The sequence below is a fragment of the Caloenas nicobarica genome, chromosome 6 (assembly GCF_036013445.1).
Source record: "Caloenas nicobarica isolate bCalNic1 chromosome 6, bCalNic1.hap1, whole genome shotgun sequence".
In the NCBI taxonomy this organism is placed as follows: Eukaryota; Metazoa; Chordata; class Aves; order Columbiformes; family Columbidae; genus Caloenas; species Caloenas nicobarica.
Genome location: NC_088250.1, coordinates 26,803,545 through 26,820,976, shown reverse-complemented (window position 1 = coordinate 26,820,976; position 17,432 = coordinate 26,803,545). Strand labels below are relative to the sequence as shown.

At 41.0% G+C, this 17,432-nt stretch overlaps 1 protein-coding gene across 1 annotated transcript in view; it reads left to right on the top strand.

Moving 5' to 3' along the window:
* The first annotated feature begins 5,402 nt into the window (after window positions 1-5,402).
* XRCC5 (X-ray repair cross complementing 5) overlaps window positions 5,403-17,432 on the top strand; it is a 51,103-nt gene continuing 39,073 nt past the window's right edge. The window contains exons 1-6 of the mRNA XM_065637540.1: window positions 5,403-5,465; window positions 8,445-8,558; window positions 9,092-9,275; window positions 10,451-10,499; window positions 12,034-12,156; window positions 15,031-15,219. Of these exons, the coding sequence (XP_065493612.1) occupies window positions 5,448-5,465; window positions 8,445-8,558; window positions 9,092-9,275; window positions 10,451-10,499; window positions 12,034-12,156; window positions 15,031-15,219 (677 nt within the window). The 5' untranslated portion in view covers window positions 5,403-5,447. The remainder of the gene's footprint in view (window positions 5,466-8,444; window positions 8,559-9,091; window positions 9,276-10,450; window positions 10,500-12,033; window positions 12,157-15,030; window positions 15,220-17,432) is intronic.

The following is a 17,432-nucleotide window of genomic DNA, read 5'->3' as shown; positions in this document are numbered from 1 at the left end:
ACAGATGATGCAAAAATCTTATGACTCCTCTGGTGCACAGCCCTAATTTTATCTCAATATGTATTGAAAGAGGCTATGACAGGACAAAAAAAGTACCTGCTCCTGTAGTTGAGTCTGTTTCATAATATACAGACACAAAGTACTTGGTTAAGGTTGCAGAAGAAACTTTAGAGTCAAAATTCCCTCACGTCTTGGACCTGGACATTTGCACCTTTCATGTTCTCTTTAGTTCTTAAAGAAAACATATTATAGAAGTAAAATTAAATTCTATTATATAGATTCCTCCTGACAGCTACATGGGTTTCAGCTGGGCTAAAACCTTTGAAACCACAGCATGTGCTTCTGCCTTTTGAGCTAATTAAATAACTGACAGCTGTGGAAGCCTGTCCATTTACAAAGGTCACCTGCATTCACGCAGTTATGCAATTACCACCAGCAGCAAAAAGTGATTCAAGATAAAACAGGAATAGTCAAGAGTGTGCCTAAATGGTGGAGATGTTTTCAAATCAGCTGAGTCAAGTGAATTTAATTCAAGGCAAATATAAAACTGGCTAAAACAATCTCAGGAAAAAGCATGATTTTCCTTGAAAGGATTGGTGATGTTACAAATATAATATCTACTTGTAAAAGGGGATGAGGGAGTGCAAAGATGGTAGGGAGTTAAGTACTACTTATGTTCCAGTTACTGGAAACTAGCAACACAAATAATTAAATCATGTATAAGTACTTAGAAGATAATAAGTAAAAGGAAAAATAAGTTCTTTTTAAAGAATAAATTATGTCAAATCAATCTTTTTTTGTGAGAGAGAAACAGGCTTTTCAGATAGGCTTATTAAAATCAAGGTAAATAATTTCTTTTACATTGTTTTGACTGACATTCTCAAAAGCAGGCTTAGAAGCTGTTGCGTATTTTGATGTACGACAAAATAACTGCAAAAGCAGCTGGAATGTTATATACAGAGCTGTGTCTAATGGTTACTCCCAGGGGTGGCCATCTCAGGCTAAGCATGACTTAGCTGGAGAAAAAAATGTGCCTATGAAAACTGAAAATGACACCAAACTGAGAGGGATGGCAAGCACAGTGGCTGAGAAGATTAGAAATTTTAAAAGGTCACTGCCAGCTTCATAAATGTTCTGAAAGAGAAACAAACAAACCCCCCCACCACCAAAAACTAAAAAAAAGGACACAATTTCTTAGGCAAATGTACCATTCTGTTCATTGGAAATGACGATCATCAGGTGGAAGAACTACTGGATGGGCAGCAATTCTGCAGGACGGTACGTGCGTGCTACGGAAGAGTGTGATTCTCAACGTGAGCCATGATAGTATGATAAAGGTAAACTGGGAAAAAAGGTTGTAAACAGAGTCAGCTTGTGACTTCATGCTCTCTGTGGCACTTAATAAGGCCTTTGCGGGTGTATTACAGCCAGTGGAAGTTTTTATTCTGCCTGGGAAATGTTTGTTAACTGGGTAGTCTGGAGAAGAAAAACAGACTGGTCAGAGGAAAATGGGAGGTTGTAAATCAGCAGCTGGAGTGGGGGCTGTGAGGAGGAAAAGCAACAGTGCTGGTGTCTTTTGGAAGTGGAAATATGACCAGGGATCTCATGCTCTCAGCTTCGTGCAGAAGGATTTGCAGACCCATTTCTGAAGCGTTCTCTGTCTCCTCTGCCGTGGTGTGGGACCATGAGTTTTGGGTGAGCTGCTTTGAAGTAGTTTATGTATCAGCTGTGATCCCCCCATTTGCCACAGTTTGGGAGCCCCTGGGCTAGAATGTGACTGGCAGGACCCACTCCAAGTCAATATACTTTCATAACTCATTACTTCTCCCTACTATGTTTTTCTTCTGTGTTTTCAAGCAAGGTTGGATGGTGTGGCATAATCCTTCCTATTTAGCTTTCTAGTTTTTCTACCACAATAATTTCCTTATGTTTCCTAGTAGACTCATTTTCTTCTATTACATGAACTAAACCAAAAATGGACAGAGCAGGCAGACCAACAGATGGGAGCTGTTAAACCCCCAGAAGAATATTTTTACTATTATTTTTTAGCACGAGCTCTGTGGACTTACAGATGATCCTCAACATCAAAGCCCAGTTTTTCTTTAAAGAATGAAACCTGTGCTTGAGTTCTTTTCCCTGCAGGTGTGTTCCATAGAAGCAACTAAGCAAAGACCATGAATTAGGCTTGTATCTCTTGGGAAGGACCATCAGGAATCACTAAACAGACATAATAAATACCAGTGCTGGTCTGTACCACAGTTTTGGCATGTGCTTGCAAGCAGGTGTTTGGAAAGACCTCTTGGGAGAAGACAACTGTGTACACACACCTCATGAAGCCCAATGCAGGAAGATGCAACAGATGTGTTCCCAAGTTCTGCTTTGCTTCGGATGCCAATTACCTGTCTAGTTTGCCTTTCAGCTTGCTGCCAAACTTGTACCTGTAGAAATACAAAGCTGACTGGTGCCGCAGTGTCCTTGCCCTGCTTCGTTTATGTCTGTAGGAAATTCAGTTCATAATTCCTCATTTTGCAGTTAGTGCCCACTTCTACATATGAACCCAGGCGAAGAATAGGTAATGATTGCAAAGCTAATTCTTCTGTGGAAAGTTCTGCTTTGTGTATCTATTTCAACAAGACTACTGGGCTAGATCCCAGATGGCTATGGTATTCTTCTTTCCACAAGCACTTATCCAAAGTTTTACCCTGTGGGCAATTGCTTCAAGAGGGAGAAAAGCCAATTCATCTTTCTGCTTCTATGTCAAAGCCATTCACGTTTGGTCAGAGCTGCCATAAGCAGCTGTGTTCCAGCTGCATCTCTCTGGATAACACATTCCTTCCTGTAACAAAACAGGGAAGCCATTTTCTGTGCTGCCTTGTAAAAGCATCGAGTGAAGTTAAACACAAGGCAGGCCCCTCGTTGGTACTTCCCAAGAGCACGCTTACTTAATCCAGGCTTGGCTTTCTGGGCGAAGAAAAGTAACCAAAAAAGGCGAAAACAGAGCAATAAGTGAGGACCTTACTGAGATTAAGGTCTGACTCACTTTGTTGCAAATGAGATTACAGTTGATCACCCTGGATGCTGAATCCTCAGAAACATCACGTATTTATTATTTATACACTGAGACTGACATTCTGTAAAATGGAAATGGCCAATTAATCACAAGCATCTTTTGGCAAGTGTTTACAAGCAAAGATCTTCAAGTCTTAGTCCAGGCTAACAAAGCCCCAGTGCCCCCAGATGGAGATTGTTATGCAGATCTGATGATTGCCTATAAGGGAGCTTTGTGCAGACTTGAAAAGGAAATGGGGATTCAAGTTTGTTTCAGAAAGGATTAGCCAGTTTTCCTTCAAATGGCGGAAATTGCTCTGAGGAAATCTGGCAGCATGAAGATGCAAATGGGGAAAGTTTGGGTTTATTGTTTATGTATTTTGCCAAGAGAGTTATAAGACCCCGTTTATGCCAGACTGAGAGCTAATGGATTGGAAAATCACAGATGGAGTTTCATGGCTACAGGTGTCTTTAGACTTTGTAAGGGAATAGGGTGCTGTAGCCGGGCTGGGCACACCAACCTTCCTGCAAAGCAGAGGTTCCTAGTATGTACCTGAATTACATTTCTCTGGGTGATGTTTACAATTACTGCTCTAGCTATGAGAGTTTGGACCAAAGCCTGGGATTCAGCTTGTGTGTCAGATCTTTGATTCGGAGAGGACTATGAAGGGGTTTGTGTCAGCAGTCAGGGCTAGGGTTTTACTTCCCAGCCCTAGCATAAAAGTAAAATATTCACTGATTACAATGCCTGGCAAAATGCTTTTCTGATGGCCTGTGAAAAGCTATTGTTGATGAAATTGATCAATTCTTATCTCTCGGTTCTTCCCATTTATGTTTGTGTGTGTCCACGTCTTGTATTATGCGTAGGCTGCAAGCTACATCGGAAATCGGCTGGGGTGGGGGACTGCCTGATTGCTAGCCCAAAGGGGAGCTTTTGGTCTGTACTGAGCACTCCTAGGGACTAACGTAACATCAGGAATAATAATAATAGTAAGCAGACCTGATTTCCTTGGCTGATTAATCTGAAATCTCTGTAGGAAGACAATGAACAGCTTTTTCTTGCAGTTTCTGGGTTGTTTTCTGCCTGCAGATTTCCCATGAAATGTTTGTCACATCACCAAGCTGTTCTGTTCTTTTGATATGCAAAGCGCTTTGAAAAGCAAATCCCTCAATTATCAATATTCCCAAAGCATGGTGATGTAGTAAGGAGGGAAGGGATTTTTGTCTTCAGATATCACTTAATAGAAAAAGGAAATGCTTGTGTTTGTAGGGTCAGCCTCCCAGTACAAGGTTTTTGAAGTGTTCATGTGAGATTTGCTCCTTTGTAGCTATACTAATATCACCACTTTGCACTCTGAGAATAATTATAGATAATAATGTGGGGTTTGAGATACAGCGAGAATGGAAAGAACACTGGTAATGATATTCTCAAACAGTACAGGGAAGGTAATGCAGAACAAGAAGTACTCAATATATATGATGAAATATTTGCCATTCTCTATACATTTCTGCTGATGATTAAATGTGCAATGGGTGCCCAGATACAGATGATATCTCATGTATTATAAAATCAGCAGGCTTCAGTTTTATCACAGAGCCTGGATGCAATCTGGTTGAGAAATCCTCTTCTGTTGTTAGTGTTGGGAAAAAGCTAGTATTGTGCCAATGTTTAACTAGATATATATACACCATATCCCACTGGTGATCCATGAGCAGAACACGATTTATCAGACAGTTCCACTCAGCCCAAAGCCCTGGCCGGGCAAAGGGCAACGAACGGCTCCCTCAGCAGATGTGCCCTGTGGGGCTCCCGGGTGCTGGGAGGACACTGGGGAGCCCTGGGCGGACAGGCCCTGTGGGGTGGGGGGCAGATGGGGCGAGGCAGGAGACGAGAGGCCTCCCTGGCCCTGCCGCTGCCCCTCCTCAGGGACCCCAGTCCCCCCAGACCAGGCCTGTCCTTGGCTATGCGCTGCACGCCGTCTGGCCAAACCCGCGGATCCAGCCAGGCCTGCGAGATGTGGCGCTTTGCGGGGAGCTGGGGTGACGGTCTGAGGAGAAAGATGAGGGGGGCACCTCATACCGCCCTTCCCTCTCACCCGGCCGAGCCGTACCTGGCGCAGCTGTCCCGCACCGCCCTCTGTCCAAGGCGAGGCCGTGGCTGAGGAGGCCGCGCCACCCCCGCTTCGCCGCCGCGGAGGCGGTGGGGGGACCTGTTCCCTCTGCGCTGCTGGGACCTGGGGACGGGGCAGAGCGGGGACGGGCCCCGCTCCCCGCCCGCCCTTTGTCCGGCTCCCGCCCGCCGCTGGGTGGCGCTGCCCGTCCCGCGGAACGTGAAGCGCCGCCGCCGTGTTCCCGGCCGGAGCGCTGAGTGCAACGCACCGCGTCCCGGAAGCGGCGCGATGGCGCGCAGCGGCAAGGTGAGGGTCTGTGCGCACCCCGGCACCTCCCGCGCTGCGGGCTTGGTGCGGCGGGGACGTGCCTTAGGGCTGGGCGGTCGTGGAGCGGGCGCTGCCCCTGAGCGCCGCGGGGGCCGTGACAGCGGGTCCCTCCTCTGCGGGCCGGGGCCGCCGCTGCCGCCTGTGACACGGGCGATGTTTGAGTTTTGGCTCTGGGGTCTTGGCCTGTGGCGGGGGGTGTTGGCGCGGCCCCGGGCTCGCTCTGGCGGTTCTGGCGGCACCTGGGGCTCGTTCCGGTGGTGCCGCTCTGGGAGCTGAACGTGGCTGGGCCGGCCGTGCTCACCTGCTGGAAGCGGCTGGTCTGTCCCGGGTCCAGCGAGCTGGGCTGGGTGTGCGGAGCAAGCGGAACAACAGCCGGGGCTGCAAAACCCATCCCCGAAACCGAGTGACCCTCCCTGTGCCGGCCTCTGAGCTGCGGCTGCTACCAAACTCCCTGAGCCAAAGGGGCTTCGCTCGGGGCAGCTGCGGCCTTTGCTGCGGCCTTTGCTGCGGCTTTTGCTGCGGCTTTTGCAGCTGCCACAGCAGTAATTCCTGTTGCTCTTGCTGATATAATAGTAGAAACGGTTTTGCCCTGTTAAAAATGCAGTTTGTTTCTGTGGTATGTTTAAGGAGTCCTGTTGGTGAAAGCTGCATTAGGTGCTTTTCTGATCCAGGGCGGTTTAGTATCTGTTAAACGCAGGCTGCAGGGCTCTTAGCTTTGTTACAACTATCTTCGGCACCCTGGGGTTAGAGATAAAAGCAGACTTGTTCTGTTTTCATCCTTACCATTACTTGAGCAAAGCAGATTGGTTAATAACAGATGAGGACGCATATAGAGGAGGGTTTTCTAAAGACAGACCTGCTGTTCTCCTGAAGGAGGATTTCACATACCTGGATAGGTACCAGGCTTGGAGTTTGCTGCCTTCCAAAAGAGCATGTTAGCATGTGACACTTGATCATTTTTTCTTAAGCAAAACAGTTGCTCTTCACTTCTGCAGTCATTTGGGGTTTTTTTGCTGTCATCTCCCAGCTGTGAAGAGCATGTTACCTGTTTTGGAAACAGGATCAATTCAGCTGCCAGCAATTGTGTGTCTTTAGGAGGAACAGCAACAAGCTGAGGGTCTGCAGCTGCTGATAGAGTAGTTCCTCAGGCTGGCAGGTGAGCAGTAACATGGCTCTTGTGAGAACCTAGTGCAGCCTCAGTTACTGCTTCTGTTCCCTTCTAGGAGTCTGCAGACCTTGCTGCCTCAAATATGATAGTTCCTGGCTCCCAGACAGGCCACCAGTAAAGGCAGAGTGAGGGACAGAGCACTGAGACTGAGCATAACCTGCTGGACGTCTTGTGGAGTCCTGTTGCTCAGCCTTCTTTTGTTCTTTCTTCTTCTTGTCCTGCCCTGGGAGGGTGCAGGGAGTTAAACTAGTACATGTTAAAATGACAGGGGCGGTGTACAATATATTCTGGGAAAAGGAGGAGAATAAGAAAATGGTGTGAGAGCTGCTAATGCAGAGCATTAGACAACTAATTTGGGTAAATTATTCCTATAAACTTGATATTAAGACATATCTGTTTGGGTGACAAAAAGAATCAGGTTCTTTTGGTTGATGTTTAAAAAGGTACTTGGAGTTGTTTTCATGGTCATATGCAAAAGAGTTTAGACTAACACCTTTCCTTTCTGTTCATCCCATTTATTTTATAAAAGCAGATTATGCATCTTGTGTTGCTTGATTCTCAGTCTTCTGATTTATGTCCTGCATCCTTTTGGCACTTTCACTTCTTGGAGAATTGATATATTTTGTATTTTAAAACAAGGTGACCAGCTACAAACTAGATAATACCTAACTTTCTTGTGTTCTGGCAAACAATAATTTTTTTGTACACAGTGTAATTTAAGCTCCTGGTTATTCACCAGGCAAGATTTTGATGTATATTTCAAGAACCTTGGTTTAATCAGCAACAATAAATTTGACTTGGCCTTTTGTCAGTGCCCTTGGAGGTGCAGGATGTAATTTTGCTGAATTCCTCTTGTAGCTTTGTTCAGCTGAATTGTAAAATTACTCAGGTTAGTCAAAGTAATTAGAGTCTGTGGAAGAACTTTAAATGAATTTAGCAAAACCGGTTGAATGGGCAGTACACTGTGGGTAATATTCATTATTAATAAATGTTGAACAAAAGAACTCACAAGAAGCAATTTTACTTTATTCTTATGATAGCTTATAAATCAAAAAGGGAAAGGCTTGGACACTGTTATATACAGTTAAAGCAACGCTCAGCAATGCAAACACATATACTAGCTTGTGGGATTTAAGCCCCTAAGTTGAAATTAGAATTTCTCCTTCTGAGGCACTAAGAGCATCGCTGTGCACTGCAGGCACCACTGTTCACTGCAGAGACACCTCCAGCAGCAACAACTGTTCTGGCCCTGGCTGGAAGCCATAGGAGTGCAGTCATTCTGATGTTCGTGAGCCACACCAAGCAGTGCTCTGCAGCTATTACAAGCTGCTGCAGGGAATGGATGTAGCTGCGGAGTTTAGGGAACAAGCTTGTATCTCCACCTTGTGTTGTGCACATATACTGAACTGTGTTGTGCTGGTAACTGTCAGCTGAAATGTCTTGGGTTTGTTTTCTAGTGTAGAAGAGCCCTTAGGTCCCAAATATGTTTACAGGGTTGAACAGAAATTTTCTCTCTTGATAGATTATTGTATAATGGGATTTTTGGGGTTTTTTTTCCACTGAGATGCCTGGAACATGGTACAGGATTAAGTAATTCTCAGTTCAGTGGAGTTGCACTGGTTCTGTCCTCCACCATTGCCTCATATTAGCAGTTGCTGTAAAAGAAACCAATAGTGACATAGTTTGGTTATTCAGTTTCGTATGTTCAAGGATCTGAACTAAACGTTTTAAGTAATTATGCTTATATTAGCCTGTTTACATTCTTATCCGGTATTGTCTTTCCTTTCTAGGCAGCCATAGTGCTGTGCCTGGATGTAGGGTATGGAATGAGCAATTTGGCCTCTGGTGAGGAGTCTTCACTTGAACAAGCCAAGAAGGTTATGACAAAGTTTGTGCAGCGACAGGTATGTGTCACTTTACATGTAATAAAACATTAAAAAGGGAGAGGAAGCAACAACATCTGTGAAATATTTTTTAAATTTACTAATATTTGAAATAAATGAGAAGTTTGTAAGAATCTGTTTTTATGCAGGAATAACAGTGCTTTTTTTCAGCTCTACTTCTGTGGAGAAGTGGCAGTTGGATTGGTCACTGTTTTTCTTTAGGGCAGTATAAATTTTGAGGGGGAAAAAAGTACTGTCTCTAAAATGTGTCAACCTTCTTAAGATTTACCATACTGAAGACTCATTTCAAGGACTGAGTCAGCCAATTTTACTTGTTTTATCCCATATATCCTTATGTCACTCTTAATTATATCTAAATTAGTGAACTCTAGGTAAGACTACATTTTGGTAGGATAGCACTGCAAAAGAAGTAGTAAATCCACTGTACTTGACATTGTTTCAAAATAAGTTCAGCTTGCTGGAGTCTGCCTAACATAGTTGTGTATGAATCTACCTGTGGTTTTATACCGGTTTTCTATTTTCTCTGTTTCCAGGTTTTTGCTGAGACAAAAGATGAAGTCGCTGTAGTTTTGTTTGGCACAGATGGTACTAGGAATGACCTTGCCAGTAGGGATCAATACCAAAACATTACTGTGCACAGGTCACTAATGCTACCAGATTTTGATCTGCTGGAAGACATTGAAGATGTGATTAAACCAGGCTCAGAACAAGCAGACTGTATCCTTCTGTTGTAGAGCTCTTCTTGAACTGAGGCAGTTACACAGGAGACAGGACATTAGTGTTGTGAAATGGGCTCAAATTTTCCTCTGAAGTTTTAGCTACTATCAGAGTTCAGCTGATTTGTGGTTGTAAGTTTGTTCAAAAGCAGATTAGCTGCTTTTTGACATTCTCTTAGGTTAGCAGATGGAGTCTTGGCCATAGGGAATCATTTTTATGAAGTATTCCATTAATTAAGGAGAAGAAATATAACAATATATTTTTAGGTGTCAAGGCTCTTTTTTTTAAATGCTGTTGCAGAACTTTTTCATAAAATAAAAATATTATTTATGAAATATGTCATCAGAAGTACCAGAAGCCAGACAAAGCAGAATAGAGGTTTATCAGCTTGGTATCTGTATAAAATATTTCTAACATTGCCAGGTCTCTCTTGCTGGTTTGAATGTTATTCATGTTTGAGTGTATTCTGTTGTTAGTTGCATAAGGTGAGGAGTTTTAAATGAAGGCAGTCTATATAATGTCCCTTTGTGTGTTTCATTTACATGTTGTTCAGCTTCCTGTGTTGTCTTCTCTCTTTCTGGCCATAAAATGATTGTAGTGAACTCTGCTCAGACTGGCAGAGCTATTTCAGAGAAATGTGCAGCCAGTCAGCTGGATCTTAGCAGAAGCAGAGTCACATTCTGTCTTCAGTCGGTCGGCAGGTTTGTGTGCGGTGGTAAGAATGTGTTCCTAAAGAAAACTGTAGCGAGGAAGAAATTATCAAGAGATTGCCAGATGCAGATATTTTGAAGGAAAACTGGCATGAGAAAATGGTATCATGTTTTGAAAGTGCAAGTAAATTTTATTTGTGGATTCAAAGTAGCATTATGAAGATTAGATTGCCCTTTCACTGGACTTGAGCCTCCTCATTGACAGTTAAAAGATTGGGTCCTGAAGCAGTCTTTTTACTGTTCCATCAGATAAATGGATAAGAGAGAAGATCACAACATAGACAAGTTATATAGGAACCTCTTGCAGCGTTGATATTTGAAGAGTACTTGTCTCAAAAAATTGCTTGTTAACTAAAATGCTTGTTAGTGTTTGGGAGAGGGTGAAAACAGAAGATTGTTTCATAGGAAAAACAAATTTGTGTCATGGTTCATGTTCTAAATGAGATTTTTCTTAAATTTGCTTAGTTCTCGATGCAATTATTGTGTGTATGGACTTGCTTCAGAAGGAAACAATGTGAGTATGTAACCCAAAGCCTTTTACAGAATTCTGACCTTGCATTTTGGAGCTGATCTGATTTCTTGTCAGTGTTACATTTCCAGCATTGTGTAAATATGGAAAAAGCTTATTTGGAAAAAAACAAACAAACCAAACCAAAACAAAAAAACACACTTCGGGAGTCTGTCCTTGAAGAATCCTCAGGAGGCATCTTGCTTCTCCAGACAATCAAAGAGCTTTCTGATGCAACTGGGAACTTCGCAGTAGATTCATGAGAATATTAATGCCATTATTCAAGACACAAAGGCTTCACTTAGCATCACATTTCTTGTGATCTGTTTTCAAAAAACATTAATTCAGATGTTAAAATGCATAGAAAAGGGCTACCAAATTTATAAGGGTGATGGCATATCTTCCAAAGGAAAAAAAAAAGCTAGAAAGGTGAGTTTGTTCAGCCTAGGAGATCAAAGGCTGTTTGAGATAAGGTGGCTGTTTGTAAATATGCGGGTTGTGGAAGATAAACATACAGGAAAAAAAAACTGTTTAAGCTGAAAGAAAATATTGTCGCGTGTGTTACACAGTTGTCGGTGAATGTACTTAGACTGGAAATGTGTTTCTCAGACTCAGTGGACTGATGGTCCAGGGAAAGGAAGATAGCCTTACTTCCTCTCAAAACAGATTGAACATGTTGTTAAAAAGATCATATGATCTAATTGTGAATGCAAAAGAATAGACTTAGTTATGCAATTTGTATTTTTATGAATAAATTCTAATCAGCGTGGAAAGCTGTATCAATTAAACGGTTAAAACTGAGCTGTGAATTAAAATCACTGTATTTGTGGCAGTATAACCTTGAATACCTATGGAGCAACTGCTTTTATTGTATTGTGGGTAAGTTGCTTGTATGCAACAAGCTCTTTGATATGGAATTCCCCTTCAGTTGAGAAAATACTATCAGGTAAAAATTCAAGAAAATCAGCCTTATGCTTGACTATCCAGATAAAAACTATTATCAGTTTAACTGAAGTTTGTTCTGTGGCTGGCAAAACTTTCTGATGTTTATTGTTGCTACTTCTTAGTGCATTAAGTAGGCTTTAAAGTCCATCTTATGCAATGAATCTGCTGAATTAGTTTACTAAAATGGCACCCCTGCCAGCAACACTAATTTAAAATACATTTTCCATTTTTACAAGGACAGACTTATACCTGCAAAGGAAATATCCAGTATAAATCAATAAACAACCTCACATTTTATTAACATTTTGTCTACATTGGTAAAAATTGGCAGAATTCCATTCATTTTGATGTGGTTAGTGATTTATATAGTCACAGGGCTAGAATCCTCAATTTTAGGGAGTAGGAGTGAGTAGGGGGGAATCATATAAAGATAAAAACTTACCATAAATAATATGAGTAATGACAGAGCAAGTTCTACCAAGTAGGTTTGGTTTGGGTTTTTTTAATAGGTATATTGCTTTGGTAAAAATTAATTTTGTAAGGAAAGTATTAGAAAAGGCCTTTAGATAATATTTCTGGTTTTTTGTATTTTAAGAGGAAAGAAGTACGAGAAGAGACACATTGAACTGTTTACAGACCTTAGTAGTCCTGTCAGTGAGGATCAGCTGGATATTATCATTGCTAACTTGAAGAAAACCGGAATTTCACTTCAGTTTTTGTGAGTACGGAAGTAGCTGTTATGCACTATGCCATTTTTTTCAAAGGGGAATTATGATGCTTTCTCAATAACAATCTCGAAGGAGCTGGTAATCTGTTAGTATATGACTTCTGTAGAGGTGTACCAGTATGTAATGTGATTGTTAAGTACTTAATTACACATGCCATGAATTCCGGTTATGAACAAAGTCCCCTTGATTAAGTGATGTGCAAATATATGTTAAGATGATGGCTGCTTCTTCAGTTAAGCTTGTAGCTTAGAGCCAGAACCTAAAATGAAAGATAAAAGATCTATGTAAGCAGAGAAGTCAGAAACAGTGAGACAGAAATAGCCTCGGAAGCAGCGGTTTTGTCACAGCAACAGCCCAGATCCTTTAAGTAAGGGAGTTACTGGGAAGAAATAATGAGGTAGCGTTGCAGATGTTTAGAGCCTGATTCTGGTGTCAATAGAAGAATAAGTCTGAGGAGAAGGGTTATATATTCACAGTGATGGGCTTGGAAAATGGAAGCAATGTCTTCAGTGTTATAACAGGAATCTCTTGGTTGTTTTGGTACAGGTGTAGGCATTGCTCTGCAGAATCAGTGGTGCTGCTGACATCTGTATTATTAGTAGTTGTACATGGTGGTAACATAGGAAGCTATAGGCCATCTAGTAGGAGTTTATTTAAAAGCAAATCTTGGCGTGAATGTTAATGTTTGCTATTTGTAACAAATAATTTAACAGGAGAAAGTTAAAGCTGCGTTCTTAACTTCTGACCATTTAAATACTTACTTCCGTCTGGATCCAGTGTTCTGTAAGGAGCAATGCTGTAGACTTGATAAATTCGTTAAAGCATTTGCGGACCCTGCTGCAAGGTAACAGAGGTGTTAGGTAGGAAAGCATAACTGAAAATCATGGGCTGATCCTCCATGGAAAAATAATCTTTTTGCCTGTGCTTTGGAGAGGCTGAATGTAAAAATGTCAGACTGTTCTTGGGTCCTGTATACTTGCAACATGCCTTGACGCGCCCCGTCTAGGTTATGCAAGCTGTTGTTGGCACTGGAGACTTTGGAGACACAACACCATGAACCTGAGCAGGTGCTGCCAGCCAGAGGACATCCTTCAGAGACCTGGTATTTAGCCCCTGCCACTTCGTCTCCACACATGTAGTTGGCTGTGCAGACAGGTGCTACCACCACAGGTTAACATTGCAGTTTTGTTCTGTGAGATTTCTGATACATCTTTACATTTTCTTTGTTTATAATGTAGCAAAGGAAAAGCCCCACAGCTGGTAGAAGCACTAGGGAGATGTTGCTCTTGTAGCATCAACTGCAGATTTACACCCTGTCTCCCAGCCATGCGAGCAAATGATGCATTGAGAAATACACATACAAATGTAAAATATTCAGGATACTGGTTTAAAACTGATTTCTTGCCAAACCTTGTCCTTTTGTTATAACCCATGCTTCCATCTCTTACGCCCTGTTTATTGATTAGGTTGTACTTGTGGCAAGTGGTTGGTTTTCCTCCCTGTTACCAAGCACTGAGCACATGCTGAGCGCTATGTAGCTTTGGGTATTACAGTTCTTATCACAGGAGTCTCTAAGCACTGTATAGTGAAAGTTATCTAACTTTCAGAGGTTTGAAGCTTTGTGCTCTCATAACAGCTTTAAAATACAGTTTCTCTTTGTCAGTGGATGCTGCTTCCTAAAAAGGTACCAAACACTTTGCTGAAGTTTGATCTTTAACTCTGCTGTATGTGATGTTATTGTGCATATTGTTAACTGCACTTATTGTATGCAGCTCCACACCTAAGTTTAGTGAGGGCTAATGAGGTGAAAGTAAGGTAGAGATCTGTAGGCTGCTTTTTTGAAAACATAATACAATGCTAAAATACTTTGTGGAAAAGTGGTGAAAGAAGGTATCATGAGGTTCATTCAAAATTGGATCAGACAAAGGATCTGAAAAATCCGCAGGCATTGTCAAGGGCACAAGAGAAGAGGATCTTACACATCTGTCTTTTCTGTGGTTATTATACTTAGTTAACTGTGTTATATTTTGAAGAGCGGCAAAATAATTTTGTCTATAACCCCTGGCTAAATTTTAAAATCTGATTCCTGAAGTGCAGGAAAATGTTTTATCTTCAGTCAGAAATTGTCCTAGTGTTGTAGGCTATTAAAATCTCAAAGACTAACGTTTATTCCATAGATACCTAATAGCCCCACTGCAGAGAAAGTCCCATTTGCTGGCATTTAGAGCCAATACAGAATCGCAGGCCTGGAATGGCCTTTAACAAATCATTTAGAGCAACCCTCTACTTCGGACTGGCTCGGTTGGGTGTATGTCATCGCTGAGCGGTGTTTGTCTAATCTTTTTGTAAAGATTTCCGGTGATGGAGACTCTTCTGTCTCCTCAGGCACTTGGTTTTAGAGATTATGCTTTGAAATGCCTTTATCAGGTTTTTGAATATCTGACCTGACTCCATGATGTAATTTGAGCGCAGGCTGACTGTGAAGAACTGATTGTTCCCTTCCTCTCTGCAACAGCCTTTCATATTTAAGACTGTCTTGTCCTCTGACTCCCTTCTCTACAGGCTTTATTTTGTTCAGTCTTTTTTCATATATCTTGTTTTCTAATCGTTGTTATCTTCACTTCCTAATCCCTTCCTGTACATGGACATCTTTATTGACATGTGCTGCCCAGAACTGGTGCAGTGCTCTGGTCAAGATGTTACCAATGCCAAGTAGACCTGAAATTCATGTGTTTCACAAGTCCTGCGGCTCTTTATACATCTGACTGCAGCTAGATTGTTGATCCCGATACAATTTTTGTTTTGTTTTGTTTTTGATTGGTTATTAAGAAAGTCAAACTAACTGCTTTTGCTTGTGTTCTTAGTCTGCCATTTCCAGTGGATGTTGATGATGGAGGTGGAGATAAAAGTGCCAGTGTCTGTTCTCAGATGCACAGAAACTCTTTTCCAAGAAAGGGTTTAACAGAGCAACAGAAGGAAGGCATTGATGTGGTGAGGAAACTGATGTATACTTTGGATGAAGAAGGAGGGCTGGAAGAAATTTATACTTTCAGGTAGACTTGGCTAATCCTCTTTATCACACTGTAAATTTACTTTCTGATTTCTTCCCCAAAACATGAAATAAATTAAGTAATCAGTCACTTGGCTCCAGTTTCACTGAAGTCAGTGAATTTTATAACTTACTGTACACTCGGTCCCTTTCAAATAGTTTCTTCTGTTGCTGTAGAAGAGCTTACAGATTTCAGTGGAAAATGAATTTTCTATATCTGTATTTAAAGAAAAAGAAATCCATTTTCTTCCATCTTTAGTGGTGGTGGATTTTGGAGGAACATTTCTTTAAATGAGATTTCAAAAGCATGTTTTGGAAAGAGTTGGAATTTGTAACATAGTACAGGTAAAACATTTGCATTTAATGGTAGCCTTTGTTCCTTGGTCTCAGACTTCTTTTAGCTCGCTAGTTTATCAAACTCCTGCAAATGTTTTGAGTAATGTTGTTTGTTTAATCCTGCTCTTTAATCACATAAGACTGTGCCATTGTGCCAAACAATACACTTTTTAGCAGCATTCCTAATGCAAGAATTGGAAGAGTAAAAATCTATGTGTGTCTCTGAAAACTGTAGCTCATGATATATCCAAGACTTTTTCACACAGGTGTTGTCTCATTGGGAAACAAGCAAAACACATCTATGTGCCTTATAAAAGTCTGATTTTTTTTGTTTTAGTAGTTTTATTCTACAATTATGAAATGTGATCTTTTAGACAATGTGTTTTTTCAGGAAACTTAGTGTGTACCTGTAGGCTTGCATGCTATTTCCATGTTATTCATAATTTTACATTTTATTTGTGGGATTTCCTTCCCTCACCCTGCCCAGCCGATCTGCTTTGCACCTCAACAGCCAAACTGTTACTTGAGCATCACTGTGGATTAGTGAAGAAACATGTATCACTGTGTATGTATTTCATAGTAGTCAACTGAGCAGTCTGAGTCTCTAGCAAAAAGCAGGCTTTGTCATTGCATCAAGAGACTGTACAGAAAAGCAACATCTTTCTGGGCCCGTTTATTCTTTAGGATGATCCATATGCATAAAGCTACTATGTGGCTTGGTCCTTTCTTTATATTTTTTTATGGCAGGCTCTTGCTACTGTCTAAGCTGTCTTCATGCCTTGCTTTCAGGGAAATCCAAAATCTGGTTAAATAGGCATTTGGCTAATAGATTAAAGCTTTAGTTGTTTAGAGACTGTGTGAGGTTTTAGATGCAGTTAAGTTGCTTATAAGCTTTAAGAAGTTAGCCTTACAAATCTGTCATGATAATTTACCAACTCAGATACACTCTCTGCTTTCTTATATTCATTATTCCTGCTGGTAAAAATATTTCAACTCTTGTGAAAATAAATCAGTCATGCCAGGAAAGTAAGTGCGGAGAATTTTGTTGTATTGCTTTAGGTTTTGATATTCTGATTATTGGACAGGAGGTACTTCTGCTGCCTCTGGCTTTGGGGGAAGGGATTAGAGAGCAGAGGAGAAGAGACATGTTTTTAAAATACAAGTTGAAACATGCTTTTACTAGGGTTTTATTGGCTGAGTCGTTTGTGATGTCAGGGAGCATTTTTCTTCAATAAATATAAGAAATTAAAAGATAGAGCTAATAAACTCAGCTTAAATGACATTTTTAGGCATTTGACACTTAGGTATTTGATTTTCGTATTCATTCTTGAATGTATGTGTTGCAGTAGTTTTAATGATGTAGTAACAGGTTCTTTTTAAAAATCCTATATTGATCTCTCTTGCCAGAGGAAGCAATTTTTCCTCCATTCCTTTCTTCAAGGTAGAAAAAAAAAAAAAGAAATACAATGTTTATCTCATGACAAAAATGCCAGTGCGTTTTCTGCTTTCATTGTGCTTCTGTTAGAATTTTCAGAATAACCCTGCTCATTCTAAGAAAGTTGAAAAGTAGAATACAAAGTTGAATTCTGTACTAATGATTTTAGGAGTTGATCTTAATTTCTGCCAGACAAGTGCTTTAGTCAACAGAGACATAGATCTTTGGTTTTATCATCATGTTATAAATGTGAGGTCAACACACTTTTATCTTTGCTTCATCATGCAATTAAAAAAAAAAAAAGAGTGCTTTCTCAGCACTGGAATTTTATAGCAAAATATTATAGCTCATACAGTTCGTATTAGCTGAAAGCTGCTCTGGGGTGCAAGCCTATTTGATTTCACAATAATATATTATAAATTGGTTTGGCTGTCTATTTTTTGGAC